Raw genomic sequence first — 16,920 nt, 5'->3', positions numbered from 1 at the left:
AGATCCCCTGGCTGTACGTGGGCATGTGCTTCGCGACGTTCTGCTGGCACAACGAGGACCACTGGAGCTACTCCATCAACTACCTGCACTGGGGGGAGCCCAAGACTTGGTAAGTTGGCTGTGGTAGTTCAAAACTGATTATGTAGGTCAGACAATGTGGGTCATGTAGAGAACTGGCGGCACAGAATATTCTCTTGTGAATAAATTGATCTTTTCCAAAATCATGCAGGACATCATGCATTTCTATCTATCTATTTATAAAAAAAAAAATGCATTTCTTTACATCTTTAAACTTATGAGAATATAGCAACCGTTGACCACGGTCACGTTGATTGACTTGCCTTTAATATTGCAGTTTTGACTATCAAAACTTCTCAGCTTTGTCTTTGTTCATTAACGGCTATTCCCAATATTCTGTCTATCTGTTTATTTACTTATTTAAGATAACATCTTTCCATTAGTCCCATGCAACTAATGTCAAATTCCTATCTCTAGTAAGCAGGTAGCTTATTAAAAATCGTCGTTCAAATGTATTTAACTTATTGGATAACCAACACTTTCGTACTTTCATCCCCAAGGTACGGCGTACCCAGCTCGAAGGCGGAACAGTTCGAGGCTGCGATGAAGGCGGAGGCGCCGGAGCTGTTCCAGCTGCAGCCGGACCTGCTGCATCAGCTCGTCACCATCATGAACCCTAATGTGCTCATGAAGGCTGGAGTGCCTGTCTATAGGTAGGAAAAATTGCGACAGAAAAATTGTGGTGAAAATTTGCAAGTGTTATGTAGTAAGGTGTTCTGGATAGCATTTGAAATAGGTAAATAATCTATGAGGAAGCACGAAGTTTACCGAAATTATACCAGCACCTGTCTGCTCTTTCTCCTGCCTCCCGAGAGAGTTACTTCCCGTTCCAAAGTATAAAGTTGAACTGCGAAGTTTCATTAAGGTATGATTCCGAACGACGCTGCACGCAGCAGTGCGGCCGCAGCAGTGCTGCCGCGACACTACTGGCCCCCGTACAATTTCTATTGGCTTATATGAGATTACTTTCCGAGCTAGGCAGCAATGTCGCGGCAGCAATGTAGCGGCAGCACTGCTGCGCGTCAGTGTCGCCCTACCGCCGCGACAGACCAGTAGTGACGCGTCTGCCGCCGCAGCAAGAGTACCTACTTGAATGTTGACACGTAAATTGACAACAAAAGGATGAATTTCTCTGACTCAGACTTCTTCCTCTTCCAACAGTATAAATAAAAGTTGGTCATCAATCGACATCTTGTCAACTCAAAGTAAACTAACGAATACACAACAACGCATCACCACGAACAGAGCGACACTGCTGCGGCAACGCTGCTGCGGCAACACTGCTGCGTGCAGCGTTGTTCGGAATCATACCTTTATCCTCTCATATTAAGTCGTGATTGAGGATCAAAGATTTACATATTCGTACCCATAACCTAATATTAATGTTTTTTAAGCCTCGTTCTACAGTCCTGTGTCTAATTATTAATTACATAACATATTTGGACACAATGATGAAACTTTATGTTTCGTGTTTAGAATGGACCAACACGCGGGCGAGTTCGTGATCACGTTCCCGCGCGCCTACCACGCCGGCTTCAACCAGGGATATAACTTCGCTGAGGCGGTTAATTTTACCCCTGCTGATTGGGTAAGGATAACTTATTTATTGTTGTTAATCAAGGGTATCACTGTTATTAAATTAATAGCCTCTCAAACTGAAAAAATATCGGGGTTACCATTTTAAAGTCTGTGTACGTTGGTATGGGTGTTATGTAGAAATGCTAACCTGGATTTAAGTATTTTAGTGAAACGACTATGTTACTGTTTTTTGTCCAATAAATAAAATAAATAATTATGTCTTCATGTAAAATTATTGTTGCATATATTTTGGCAGAAATAATGGTGTTTCCTCTACTCTCATTGCACACTTGTGCCCGCCAAATTATTTCCACATACTTTATCACAACATATAATTTTTCTTGTAGCTAAAAATGGGCCGCGAATGTATCGCCCACTACTCCACCCTGCGTCGCAACTGCGTGTTCTCTCACGACGAGCTGGTCTGCAAGATGGCGCTGACTGCCGATACCCTCAGCCTCACGGTGGCTCTGGCTGCTTACAGGGATATGAGGACTATGCTGCATGATGAACGGAAGCTGAGGAAGGGACTGCTGGATTGGGTGAGTTGGAGTTCATGATATGATTATTGAACTAACGTTAGTATGATTGAGAATTTTTTCAAAATGGATATTTAAAAAATACATAGCAAACTACTCTTAATGATCATAACATAAATGCATATCAAATTTGAAAAAGCAATCTTAAAATAGGTGTTGTGTTGGAGTTGGCATGACTTTGTGGCTTGTTCAACCGGGAGAGTGGTCTTCACGCTTTTAGTGTCCCCGTGCATCAGGCGTCCAAGCCGCGTGGCTAACTGATTCATTCATGACATAATATGTAAGTGAGCGCATTACGTGACCAAACTCCGGAAGCGCGGACAACGAATACATTGCGACACATGCTGATAGTGCGCGGGCTGGAAGTAGCCACGCGACGTGGCGGCGCGGCCCGGTCGCCTAATGCTCACGGCTCTTACGTTGTCCTTGAACTTTGGCCCTTGTTTAATACAATTTGATCTAATTGAACATGATATTCTTCACCAGGGTGTAACGGAAGCAGAACGCGAAGCCTTCGAGCTGCTGCCGGACGACGAGCGGCAGTGCCAGCTGTGCAAGACGACGTGCTTCCTGTCGTGCGTGACGTGCTCGTGCACGCCGCACGTGGCGTGTCTGCGCCACTACACGCAGCTTTGCGACTGTGTACCGCACAAACACAAGCTCAGGTATACCTATAGGAAATTGTGTTATTAGAGACACTAATGTTCGACAGGTTGGAAAGTTTTTAGAGACGGTCAAAATCAAACAAATTACGCCTTACTGTAAGTATTTCAATTTTCGAGCGTCATATTGACACACCTCGAGAATGCAAAATAATAATAATAATGGAGTCCTAAGGCCGTTCACCCGGCGTATAAGGAGATCAACCAGCGCAGGAGATATTAAAATGGACAAGCATTTGTGAAGATATAGATGCACTCCCTATTTCATCACGTCCATATCTTTTTCTACATCGTAACTCTTGACAATCGCCATTTTACTTGTAGAAGTTATAGACCGGACATTACAATGCCGCCCTCTGAAAATAAGCTCATTGATTTTGTATTGAATTTGCCTATGTGCCTATCTCTCTCCCTTATATTAACCAATACATTCCCCATTCAGGTACCGCTACACCCTAGACGAGTTGCCTGCCATGCTGGAGAAGCTGAAGAAGAAGTCGGAGCAGTTCCGCGAGTGGGCGGAGGCGGTGCAGAACGCTCTCGACCCTGACACGCCCAAGACCTGCGACCTGGACGGATTGAGAGCCCATCTTAAACGGGCACATGATCTCAAGGTAACAATAGAGTCTAGATATTTTCAACTGACCACCAAAAAAAAGGGAGAGGTTGTAAATTCGACTGTTTGTTTTTATTATATTGTTTTCTAGTATAAATGAGACTTTTTTCTTTCTTTTCTTAAATGAGACTTTTGTGTGTCTGAAAGAAATTTTAAATTCGTAGAGGTGTATTTGAAAATCAGCTGTTTGATTCGACCGCAAAATTAAACGGGGACGGAGATTGATACCTATCGTTTGCCTATGCAAGCTTTGATTTGTCACAAAATACATAATTCTTTGAACCACTTTGTGAACATCAAGTAACATGCAATATTTATAAACAAATAGAACAAAAATTAGCTACTTTCTATCAATTGAAAGTATGTGTCAGTTCTAACTAGCATTATTTCCATCTTCCACCAACAGATGCACAAAACAGAGCTGGTCCGAGCTCTAGAGACAGCAATAGAGGACGCAGAGAAGTGCGCGTCAGTGATCGCGCAGCTGGACCTCAACAAGATGCGCACGCGCACGCGCCAGCACGACCCCAAGTACCGCCTCACCATACACGAGCTCACGCTGTTCGCCGCCGAGATAGACGGCCTGGCCTGTGTGCTGCCTGAAGGTAACACTTATATTTATATTGGTCTGAAAATCCCCCTCCAAAAATAAAAGAAAAAAAATATTCAAAATATATATGTATGCATGTAGTAATAATGTCGGGACACCTTTTTCACACACGGTCGGTTAGCCCCATGGTAAGTTATTAATTAACTTGTGTTATGGGTGCTAACACAACTGATAAACTACATATAGCTACATATATACATATTTATAAATACATATTGTAACACCCAGACCATGGCTAACAAGCATGCTCATCACACAAATGTCGACTGAGCCGGGAATCGAACCCGGGACCTCAGGTTCGGCAGTCCGGCATGGTGACCATTGCGCCTCAATGGTCGAAAGCTAAAAACCTGCGCTTTTTAAAAGTCAAATATACAAAAGACCCTCAAAACGTCCCCCTTTCACCACTTCCTATGTGTTTTTGCTGGGAAGAAGAAGTGGTGGAACAAACTCCCCAGCAACACAATTCTGTCGATATCTATCGACGAAACCGAATTCCTCACACAAATCATCTTAATGTCTCATGTTGTGGTTATTATTCTTAGTTGAAAAATACTAAACAAAATATAGTTTCCACAAGATTTCTTCGAACGAATTTTTAAGTATAAGTACAATGTTTAATCTTCTTTTGTTTTTTCTTACAGGATCAGCAGTAAAAGAAGTGTTACGACAAACATCGGAGTTCGAGACTCGAGCCACGGAACTACTGAACAAAGATTTAGACAAGACAGATCAAACTTACGTCAGAGAACTAGAAGAGGTATGTTGTGACATCTTCCTAATATGTGATTACATATATAATTTATGTATACCTACAGATATAAGCAAAAAGTACCTGTAATGAAGCGTTGACACAATATTTGTCTTCTTTTTTTTTTCATTAAGATCAACGAGTGATAGAAATGACAGAGTTGTACTCAAGTATGAAACTTGATATTATTCAAGCTTTCATAAAAATGTTATTCTCAAAACCATCATATTATGACTTTTACCACAGGTTTATTCATTCAACCTATCTCAGTTTCACGTCAATGAAGAACCCTTTTCTTCAGCACAAAATTTCGTAAATTACATTGTTATGTAGAACTTCATTATTTAATTCTGACCAAATTTCTCTCTCCTCAGACATCAGAACTCGGCTCCCGTCTCTGCATAGTCCTCCCCGCGCTCCCCGCCCTGCAGGCCCGGCTGGCTCAAGTGCGGTTCTTAGAGGAAGTCCGCACCTACCGGGAGGACTGTTCCACTCTCACAAGAGACGTTATACAGCGTTTGTTGAACGATGCAGACAATGTTGTCCCCCACCATAGGGTGGAAATGGAGAGGTCGCTGTTGTATAAGTTGAAAGGTAACACTAATTGTTTGGTTTATGGAAGTGTAATTTGGTTAGGAACAGTGAAACACTGTTCCGACCGCAAAAGATATGGTCTATCGGTGACGCTAGATCTGCAAAAGTCAAATGTAAGACAATTTATTCTCTGCCAAATTAAGGGTTAGTGTGCCCAAGTTTACCAACAGAGTTTTTCTTTAAATACCTGTTTATGTTGAAATTTGAACGTGTAAGCAGTTGTATACATATGTGAAACTTTTAGTACTTAACGGTCAAATTATTTCCCATCAAATGTGATGATTTATTCTCTCTTTATCTCCAGCACAAGTCGAAGAATGGGAGACCCGAGCCCGTGCAGTACTAATCGACACATCAAAACACCCCCAACCGGATGAAGAACCCCAATACACGACGCTGTCGGAGCTGGACGCGCTGCTGGCCGACGGCGAGGAGATCGAGGCCGCTCTGCCGTCCTACCACGCGCTGCAGACTGCCGTCTCGCATGCCAGGGACTGGCTCAGCAAGGTAGGCTTGTCCAGCAGAACATGTCCAACCGGACCAGGAACCCCACTACACGATATATGTTCTTGGATATTTAGGTCCAACACTGATTATGTAACCACATACAACCATACGTCTCCATTACAAGCCTCCGAAACAGCTCCATACTGTGACCAGGGACGCATTGAGCGTTTGACGTCTCCCGTCGGCCGCAATCAATATTCGTAGAGTAAATTCTATTTTTCGTCATTATCATATCAGCCAATTGCTGTCTCCTGTTGAACGTGGGCCTTTTCCAAAAAACACAAACCTTCCCGGTAATTGGCACCTTCTTCAACACTTCGGTGTACTATTTCAGCATTACGTCCTTTACAACAAACTACTAAGCTTTTTCTTCATTACGTATCAGGTGGAAGAAATGCAATCGAAGGAACTGTACCCGTACATGCACAGCGTAGAAAGCATAGTGAAGAAGGGCCAGCAGATCCCCCTGCAGCTATACGAGAAGCACCAGCTGCAGCAGGCGCTGCACTCGGCGCGGGACTGGCAGCGCGGGGCCGCTGACATGTTCCTCAAACAGGTAATGTTATAGTAAATAGTAGTATATTGATAACTGAGCGAGTTTGAGGTTTCTTAAATATCAGTGAACCAACTGAAGGAAAAAGCTTTCTTTAATATAAAAACGGTACACCAAAAAAGATTACTAAAAAACACTAAAAGACAATTAAAAAATACTCAGTTTATTGAGAACCTTGAGATATTTCAATTTGGTTGTTAAACGGCGCAGTTATGCGCTGACAAACATAAAGTATTAATAGCATCCGAATTGTCTACCTCTTCCTTATTGGAAAATCGGATAAAATTGTTGTATTTTTCTTGATGATGGGACAATGATTTATCATTTACACTCTAAATAACAACATGTGTAAGACTTTTCAACAATACCTGTGCACCAAATAACACTTCGTCCTACAATCACAGAACTGGCAGTACACACTACTAGAAGCCCTATCACCGCGAGTAGAGGCGGGTGGCGCGGAGGGGGGGCGGCGGCGGGCTCGGGCGGGCGAGGCGTCGTCGCTGGAGGCGGGGCTGTTCCTGCGCCACTTCAGCGAGGACTCCACGCCCACGGACATCGTGCAAGCCTTCAAGCACGCGGAGCAGCAGGAGCTGCATGCTATTAAGGAGCTTAGGTAAATTAGGAATAAATAATACATTCTCGTCTTTCACGCAGCTTACAATTATGTAGCTCCACAAAGAACATGTGTCAAAACATTCGTAGACGTAACGTTTATCATTTATTCAGTACTAACTCTGAGCCTTCTTTTTCACAAAACCGAATTTTTCAAATACCAAAGAACAATATATTGTTCTTCGGTTCTAACCATCTACTTATTTGTTATTTAATGTTTTATAGCATATGTTCATTAGAGAAGCCAAGTCGTTACATAACACAATATACTCGCCAGTGCTTGGGAAAAGGCTCGGGAGATTATGACTCGCCAGTACTCATTATGCCATGAATCAACACCATATTAAGAACAGTGTTAGTACAATATGGTGTCGGATTCATGCCGTTATAACTACTGGCCAGTATACTGATTAATATTTCGGATCATACACCTTATTTTGAACTACTAAAGTAATCATATAAATATGTTTTTTTTTGTGTACAGAGCCCGCAACCTGCGCAAGGAGGTGCGGGCGCCGGTGTCTGCGGGCGTGACGTTCTGCACGTGCCAGAAGCGCCAGTACGGCGTCATGACGCAGTGCGAGCTCTGCAAGGACTGGTTCCATGGTAAGTTATACCTACACTATACTATACCGATTATCGGCCACAGCGGCTATTCTCATGTAAGGAGATTAGCCAACTGCGCAGGACATCTTATAGTGCACAAGCATTTGCGCAGGTGCACTCACTACTCCTTCACTCTCATAGCCCGATGGGACGGCAATCCGACATGATTGGACAGAGATCAGGCGCAGGTCCGACATTTACGTGCTCTCCGATGCACGGATGTATCAATCACCAACTTCCAGGCTCCGGGCTGCTTTGTGAAAGTGTTCTAAAACCCACAAAACGATTTCGGCCGACCCGGGAATCGAATCCGAGACCTCGTGCTCAGCAGCCGCGCTTGCGACAGCTAGACAACATTACTTATTATGCCAATCTTGTCTTAAAATAATGATATAATAATGAAAATCTGTCAGTTCAACGTTTAAATCGAATTTATCTTTAATTTTACATAAAAATCATTATATTTTATAACATTTGTTACAGCATCCTGTATAGCAGCATCTAAGGAAGACCGCGAGGAATCCCCGGAGAGGATAGAAGTACCGTTCCCTAACACCGAACCCAAGTTCCTATGTTCCGACTGCATGCGGACCAAACGGCCCAGGCTTGATCGCATACTCGCATTACTGGTAAGTTGGTACTTTTTATATTTTTAAGTCTGAAAGATGGCACGTCGTTTGTATTCCCATTTATTGGCAAAATATAAATTTTGTATTTATTATTTATTACCTTTTAACATGGTTACGACCCGATTGACAGTTTTTATTCAAATTATGAGAGAAAAAATATCGTTTAGCATGAAGAAGTAATTGCATACTTCCATAGCTTACCGCTTTTTAAATCTTATCATCCAAAAATTGTGTCTTTTTTCTGATTTTACAATTCAGTTTAAGATATTATAGGATTAAATTACTATTGTATTGGATCTTCCTGTAAAGATAGTGGTATAAACAATGTTCCTAATTGGAAAGTCCAATGGATTCTAATTACATTCCAATTACATTCTCATTTGAAATTGTTGTTTTAGGTATGGCTACAAAAGCTGCCGGTCCGGCTAGCAGAGGGCGAAGCCCTGCAGTGCGTGACGGAGCGCGCCATGGCGTGGCAGGACTCCGCCCGAGCCCTGCTGGCCAGCCCGCTGCTCGCCTCGCTGCCGGCGCTGCCCGCGCTGTCCTGCAGTCGGGAGAAGGCTGACAAACTCAATGCCGAGCTCAAGAAGGCTACCGGAAGGGCACATGATTCACATAATGCACAAAATGCCAGGTTTGTTTTTGTTCCAACTGGATTATGTATTTATTTTTATAATCAAAAGACCCTTTTTTTGAAGAGGAGGCCTGTACTCCCAGCTGTGAGACGATAAAATGACCGATGATGATGGGTAAAAAGAACAGATGTGATATTAATGTTTAAAAGTTCTTATAATCTACGAATAGCTGCCATATGTGGCTGGAGAGCTTGTTGCGCTACTTCTTCCCTGCAAAAACACATAGAAGTAACCACTTTCCACCAAGATGGATATTTTGTGTCTTTTGTAAATTTTGACATTTAAAAAGAGCCGTGTAAAACAAATGGATGTAGTTTTTTTTCATGTACCTATAACGAGTTAATGCACACATAGCAACTATTTCTTTAATTAAAGATATATAATGAACACATAAATTGTAATGTGCAGATCGTCAGCGAGCGTGGAGCACGCGTACAGCGCGACGCCGCGCTCGCCCGGCGCGAGAGTCGCGCCCGGACTACTGCAAAAGTTAGAGGATCTTATGCTGGAGGGAGATTTGCTAGAGGTTAGGTTTTTTATGTTTGTTTAACTGTATGGTTGTAATGGTAAGACTGAGGCTTATAAGTGTTTCTTTTGATCTCAACGTTATAAAAAAAAATATGCGAACATTTCTAACAGGTGTGCGTGAAATCGCAATATTTGTGCGTAAATGAATGTTATACACATTTTTTTGCTGATGATTAAGGACGCTTTTACATTTCTCACTCGCTCAATTTTAGGTAAACTAGCGGCAACACAACGACATTGCGCTCACACACACATAGAAGCCATTGTTGGCCAGATTTTGTACATCACTCAACGAAATTTGATACTTGCAAGATTTTTTATATTATATTATTTTTTTTCGACTGTAACTAGTTGTAACTTAGTGTTTGTAAAGGGTTTCACGCTTATTGATATGATTTTTAAATTTTGTGTGATGTGTTTGTCATCGGATTATATGAGTACTGGGGGATTCAGCACTAAGTAACCCCTCTATACATAAGTATTTTGGATGAAAATAAAAACCGTTGTGAGAAATTAAAATGTAAAAAATAAAAACAGTAAACAACCAAAAAAATATAAAAACTGACAAAATTAACATATTTTTAAGAATTATTTTTAACAGTCAATATTTTTCTTGAATGTAAACTATGGTCCCTAAGGCTAGTGTATCGTGGGTCAACCAGTTCTGGAAGTAAACAGGTGTTGTAGAATTTAACTAAATGTCCTTCCATGTTTTCCTTCCAGAACTGGTCGTTTCGTTCCACAAATGCATATTTAATTTTGACATTGCCAGTCCATACGGCAAATACGCATTGGTTTTGACCAGTTACTCGTAACTGGCCCTGAATTTGGTAATACCATTTGCTTTTTTTGTTTATTAAAAAACCCTCTGAGGTGCATTTTCAAAAGTCAAAAAATATCAGAATGGCTGTCACCGTAGGATGCTGAATATCTTCAAAACCACGAGGGTAGCAATTGGTAGCAACTAATGGTAGCTGGTAGCAATTAGGTAGCAACTCTCTATATGTATTTCGAGAGGATCGGTGATTTGTGACGGCGGTCCTGATGCGGACTATTAAAAACGGTTGTCGTGTCTCATTTGTCGTGTTTCCATCATTATGAATTTTAAAAACATTAATTTATATAACATAAATTATGAACATACACACATACATACATACAAAGCCTGTCAAAATCATAACTCTTCTTTGGCTTTACCGTAGTTGGGTAAACTCCAACATTTTTTTTGGTCTATATCCAAATTTTTTTGGCCGTGGCATCTGTAAAAAAATTTACTATTTCATAAAAAAAAGTTCGCCATCATGAAATAAATACACATTTTCAAAATCACAACCCCCAAAAATCTTTTAATTGATTACTCATAATATCAAATTATTAAAAAAAATGTGCCCACCATTTGGAATTAAAAAAAATATTACTGTCATTTTAATAGGTATCTATTATCTATACAATTCTAAAAATAAGTACGTACGTAAGTACGGCCATGATACAACATGATGGCCGTACTTACTTTTGTTTTGATCCGAAAAAGTATCAACGTATTTCAGTCCCAGTACACAAATCGTTACACTCTTTATTTTAGATTTTACGTATTTATTTTTTCCGACAAAGCGATACACCCATGCGTCCATGAGCGCGTCTGAGCGCGGAATGACGGTCCGAGACGTGCGCATAGCGAAAAAATGTATGAAGAAATTTGAGAGTGATTTTATAATTTATTGTAAATTATAAAGTGGTTTATGTAAGTCAAAAAAAAATAGCTGAACGTGTAGAAAAATACATTAGCTGTGATTGTTTTATTATTGGAAGTTATAAATAAACTCCACATTAGGGTTACACGTACTTATTCAGACCCCTTTTTTTGTACTTTTTTATGATTCTTCCGGCGGTGAAAACGAAATTGTGTAAAAAAAAAGTATGGGACTGTGTAATTATAATGCATTTAACGTGGAGATGAATAAATTACCTTTCATTTAATACCATAATATTGTGAAAATTGTAACTGCTTATGTGTCAAAATGGTACCTAAAAAACATTGATATTTGCGAGAAACCGAGCAAGCGTCCTTAAGTCTGCACAAATTTTGCTGGTATTGGTTCCGCTATAAGGTTTTTTTGTTAATGATAATTCAAAGACAGCAATGATGTTAGTGTCTAGATGACTTGTTTATGTTTTTTTGTAAGTTTTATAGGTATTGACTGTTTGGTTCATCCACATGATCCACATTAGTCAGTTAAATGAAATCAGAAATGTACATATGTAATCTGTATGTTAATACATGTATGTTATAAAAACCCGTATGCTATCTTCAGGTACGTCTAGAAGAGCAAGCGTCAGTGTGGGGCGCAGTGCTCGCGTGCCGCGGCGCGGAGGGCCGGCGCGCGGCGCGGCACGACGCGGGGCGCCGCAAGCGACACCAGCGCGCGCCCCGCCACCACCACCAGCTCAAGCGGACCAGGACCAGGCATCATCATGGTTAGTACATAGCAAGCGTCAGTGTGGGGCGCAGTGCTCGCGTGCCGCGGCGCGGAGGGCCGGCGCGCGGCGCGGCACGACGCGGGGCGCCGCAAGCGACACCAGCGCGCGCCCCGCCACCACCACCAGCTCAAGCGGACCAGGACCAGGCATCATCATGGTTAGTACATAGCAAGCGTCAGTGTGGGGCGCAGTGCTCGCGTGCCGCGGCGCGGAGGGCCGGCGCGCGGCGCGGCACGACGCGGGGCGCCGCAAGCGACACCAGCGCGCGCCCCGCCACCACCACCAGCTCAAGCGGACCAGGACCAGGCATCATCATGGTTAGTACATAGCAAGCGTCAGTGTGGGGCGCAGTGCTCGCGTGCCGCGGCGCGGAGGGCCGGCGCGCGGCGCGGCACGACGCGGGGCGCCGCAAGCGACACCAGCGCGCGCCCCGCCACCACCACCAGCTCAAGCGGACCAGGACCAGGCATCATCATGGTTAGTACATAGCAAGCGTCAGTGTGGGGCGCAGTGCTCGCGTGCCGCGGCGCGGAGGGCCGGCGCGCGGCGCGGCACGACGCGGGGCGCCGCAAGCGACACCAGCGCGCGCCCCGCCACCACCACCAGCTCAAGCGGACCAGGACCAGGCATCATCATGGTTAGTACATAGCAAGCGTCAGTGTGGGGCGCAGTGCTCGCGTGCCGCGGCGCGGAGGGCCGGCGCGCGGCGCGGCACGACGCGGGGCGCCGCAAGCGACACCAGCGCGCGCCCCGCCACCACCACCAGCTCAAGCGGACCAGGACCAGGCATCATCATGGTTAGTACATAGCAAGCGTCAGTGTGGGGCGCAGTGCTCGCGTGCCGCGGCGCGGAGGGCCGGCGCGCGGCGCGGCACGACGCGGGGCGCCGCAAGCGACACCAGCGCGCGCCCCGCCACCACCACCAGCTCAAGCGGACCAGGACCAGGCATCATCATGGTTAGTACATAGCAAGCGTCAGTGTGGGGCGCAGTGCTCGCGTGCCGCGGCGCGGAGGGCCGGCGCGCGGCGCGGCACGACGCGGGGCGCCGCAAGCGACACCAGCGCGCGCCCCGCCACCACCACCAGCTCAAGCGGACCAGGACCAGGCATCATCATGGTTAGTACATAGCAAGCGTCAGTGTGGGGCGCAGTGCTCGCGTGCCGCGGCGCGGAGGGCCGGCGCGCGGCGCGGCACGACGCGGGGCGCCGCAAGCGACACCAGCGCGCGCCCCGCCACCACCACCAGCTCAAGCGGACCAGGACCAGGCATCATCATGGTTAGTACATAGCAAGCGTCAGTGTGGGGCGCAGTGCTCGCGTGCCGCGGCGCGGAGGGCCGGCGCGCGGCGCGGCACGACGCGGGGCGCCGCAAGCGACACCAGCGCGCGCCCCGCCACCACCACCAGCTCAAGCGGACCAGGACCAGGCATCATCATGGTTAGTACATAGCAAGCGTCAGTGTGGGGCGCAGTGCTCGCGTGCCGCGGCGCGGAGGGCCGGCGCGCGGCGCGGCACGACGCGGGGCGCCGCAAGCGACACCAGCGCGCGCCCCGCCACCACCACCAGCTCAAGCGGACCAGGACCAGGCATCATCATGGTTAGTACATAGCAAGCGTCAGTGTGGGGCGCAGTGCTCGCGTGCCGCGGCGCGGAGGGCCGGCGCGCGGCGCGGCACGACGCGGGGCGCCGCAAGCGACACCAGCGCGCGCCCCGCCACCACCACCAGCTCAAGCGGACCAGGACCAGGCATCATCATGGTTAGTACATAGCAAGCGTCAGTGTGGGGCGCAGTGCTCGCGTGCCGCGGCGCGGAGGGCCGGCGCGCGGCGCGGCACGACGCGGGGCGCCGCAAGCGACACCAGCGCGCGCCCCGCCACCACCACCAGCTCAAGCGGACCAGGACCAGGCATCATCATGGTTAGTTTATACATGTTTACTTCCTCAGTGGGCTGGAGGTCACATAATGCGACTACTGTACTAGCATATACGCAAGAGACAAAAAAACTTTTTTACAAAAAAATTAAACCGACTTCCCAAAACACTAAAAAGCAAAAAAAAAACTATTTTTAGGTGCATCGGCCTAGAAGTCGGTGTCTAATGGATGTTACTAAGTTAATTTTGCCACCGACTTCTAGGCCGATGCACCTAAAAATAGTTTTTTTTTTGCTTTTTAGTGTTTTGGGAAGTCGGTTTAATTTTTTTGTAAAAAAGTTTTTTATTTAAAGCTTTTCAGTGATACGAATAGTTGTCACTATCCATACAAGTGAGAAGTTCTCATCAATACAAAGAATATAAGTCCAAATACGAGGTATTTTACATATTCAGTTGTCGAGTTCCCTCAACTTACTTTCTCTGGTCTCCATCATCAGGTCAGCTCCAAACCTTCACTGTTGCAAAGGTCTTGTCAATACAAATAATTTAAGCCCAAACACGAGGTAGTTTACATATTCAGTTGTCGAGTTCCCTCGACCCTCTCTGGTTTCCATCATCAGATCAGCTCCAAATCTTCACAGTTGAATAGTGCTTTTAGGCGTACACCTGAGTGTCAAGTTTTTACCCTATGTATGCCTACAACTTTCGAAGGTTGCCCTCGATTTCTCAGGGTTTCCATCATCAGATCCTGACCTGATGACTATGGGACCAACTGGCAGCTATTCCGAGTCGAACAAAAAAAGAATCACGTAAATCGGTCTATAAACCTCGGAGTAATCGATGTACATACATAGAAAAAAAAAAAAAAAAAAAAAAACATACCGGCCGAATTGATAACCTCCTCCTTTTTGGGAAGTCGGTTAAAAACCTATCGCGTGATTTCAAGCGACATCTTTTGTACTAGGAGCTGTCAACTTGTTTGTTGTTGCTCATATACGTGGAATAAATCATTAGACAACAAAAAATTGAAAAACGTATAAATCTAATTTTAAAATTCATCATAAATAATTACAGACTTATAGCCTAGCTAACTATATTAGTATATAAATAAAATAACTAATACACAGGCCCGCCGTAAGCGGGCGTGCAGCGCGTGCACAGCACGCGGGCGGCACGTCCTAGGGGGCGGCAAATCTAGCGAGTTATCACGTAATATTTAAAAAATACAATATCTTTTTACTAATGATTTGATTTCAATATTTCCGAACACAGCAATAGCGCTAAGAATATTACTTACACTGCCGGTTTCAGTTAGGTACATCTGTTGAAAGGACATTTTCAAAATTAAAGGTTCTTAAAAACGATTTAAGATCAACCAGTGGCGTAGCGTGGAGCAAATGCTATTTAGGGGGCGGCAAAATTAAACCAATAAAATTTCAGAAAAAGCCGCCCTAGCTTTGGTCGTCTCCTATTAATTTTGACTGTTTCACCCTTTGCATCCCCAAAAAAATTCGCGCTCGCTGCGCTCGCGGCTCCATGTCAGATGTCGCATTTTATCTTTGTTTAATTGTTGAGGCATTCAATTCCGGAAAAAACATTTTTCGCGCACGTCCGTTATGGCTTTTTATGATAATATGTTTACTTCATGAAAACTCTAAGGAAAAAAAATCGCGCTCGCTTCGCTCGCGGCTTTTGCACTTCACTTCCGTGCATATCTTACTTTTTGACTTTGCTTTGTTAATTTAAAGTGGTTTTTATTTGTTTTGTGTCCTTAGACTAAAAAATTTTCGCGCTCGCTCCGCTCGCGCTTCCTTACATATGACATGTGCCTTATAAGTTTTCAACGGGAAACCCACCAAATAACATATTTTACTGACTTTAAACATTGTTATAGATATTTAAGTGCGTTAGTTTAAGTTAATCACAATCCTTCAATACATAGGGGCCACTTGGGTAATGATTGCACTGCATTGATGCCCTAAGCAATTGCTTAGTTTGCTTATGGGCTAACCCAGGACTGCTTAGGTTACTCTGAACATTTCAAGTAAATAAAAAGTTATGTGTAATGTGTGTTATGTATTGCAATAGTTATTTATCCAAAAGTAGGTGGGTTTTCTGCAACCAGAGCGGTGCATGTACATATTTTTTTCTGTTGGACAAGTAAAATGGATATGAATGGGCGGGGGGGTCCGGACCCCCTGGATCCCCCCCCCCCTTATATATTTTTTGTCAAAACGTATGTAGTCGTAGGGCGGCATAATCAGTTTTGCACGCGGGCGAACAAACAGCTAGCGGCGGGCCTGCTAATACATAATACTTTTCTTTTCCACAGTTCAACCAACTGCAAAACCAACGCTCAAACGAGGCACAGCAACCACCACCAACTATCTAAATAGAAAACAGGTATGTAATTTTACCGTTCTTTACTAAAAATTTCTTCATGTATTACGGCCGGAACCGGCCGGAACCAGCCGGAACTTGTCATATCATGGTAATCTCAATTACACAAAAAGTCCACTAATTTCTTACTCCTTAAAAACATAACTTGATCTGCATAATATTTTATTTCAAGTATCATTAAAATATGATGGTGTTCCTTATATTGTCAGTAAGTCCCCTCATCATCATCATCCTCCGAGCCTTTTCCCAAACTATGTTGGGGTCGGCTTCCAGTCTAACCGGATTCAGCTGAGTACCAGTGCTTTACAAGAAGCGACTGCCTATCTGACCTCCTCAACCCAGTTTCCCGGGCAACCTGATACCCCTTGATTAGACTGGTGTCAGACTTACTGGCTTCTGACTACCCGTAACGACTGCCAAGGATGTTCAATGACAACCGGGACCTACAGTTTAACGTGCCATCCGAAACACAGTCAGTAAGTCCCTTCCATTTACTAAATAACCAAATAAATATAATGTTATATTTTTATTGTTTCGCGCACAGGGAGTATCATCGGGCTCTGGTCTGATGATGCGTAAGCACTACATGGCGCGGCAGGAGCGACGCAAGCGCGGCCTCGCTGCCACCACAAGGGGGAAGCATCCGCGACAGACTAGAATGGGTAAGTT

At 44.6% G+C, this 16,920-nt stretch overlaps 1 protein-coding gene across 2 annotated transcripts in view; it reads left to right on the top strand.

Moving 5' to 3' along the window:
• The window catches only part of LOC124642817 (lysine-specific demethylase lid), a 33,952-nt gene that overhangs the window by 11,305 nt on the left and 5,727 nt on the right, over positions 1-16,920 (top strand). For both annotated transcript variants that reach the window (XM_047181483.1, XM_047181482.1), the window contains exons 11-29: positions 3-109; positions 579-731; positions 1,555-1,666; positions 2,004-2,198; positions 2,682-2,860; positions 3,300-3,471; positions 3,880-4,078; positions 4,728-4,843; positions 5,209-5,428; positions 5,733-5,935; positions 6,321-6,491; positions 6,893-7,104; positions 7,588-7,709; positions 8,193-8,338; positions 8,737-8,972; positions 9,382-9,499; positions 11,814-11,976; positions 16,184-16,254; positions 16,796-16,913. In XM_047181483.1, the coding sequence (XP_047037439.1) occupies positions 3-109; positions 579-731; positions 1,555-1,666; positions 2,004-2,198; positions 2,682-2,860; positions 3,300-3,471; positions 3,880-4,078; positions 4,728-4,843; positions 5,209-5,428; positions 5,733-5,935; positions 6,321-6,491; positions 6,893-7,104; positions 7,588-7,709; positions 8,193-8,338; positions 8,737-8,972; positions 9,382-9,499; positions 11,814-11,976; positions 16,184-16,254; positions 16,796-16,913 (3,013 nt within the window). The remainder of the gene's footprint in view (positions 1-2; positions 110-578; positions 732-1,554; positions 1,667-2,003; positions 2,199-2,681; positions 2,861-3,299; positions 3,472-3,879; positions 4,079-4,727; positions 4,844-5,208; positions 5,429-5,732; positions 5,936-6,320; positions 6,492-6,892; positions 7,105-7,587; positions 7,710-8,192; positions 8,339-8,736; positions 8,973-9,381; positions 9,500-11,813; positions 11,977-16,183; positions 16,255-16,795; positions 16,914-16,920) is intronic.

Source organism: Helicoverpa zea, chromosome 25 (genome assembly GCF_022581195.2).
Source record: "Helicoverpa zea isolate HzStark_Cry1AcR chromosome 25, ilHelZeax1.1, whole genome shotgun sequence".
NCBI classification, from domain to species: domain Eukaryota; kingdom Metazoa; phylum Arthropoda; class Insecta; order Lepidoptera; family Noctuidae; genus Helicoverpa; species Helicoverpa zea.
Note: the sequence above shows the minus strand (reverse complement) of the source record. Positions and strands in the feature narration are given on the sequence as shown.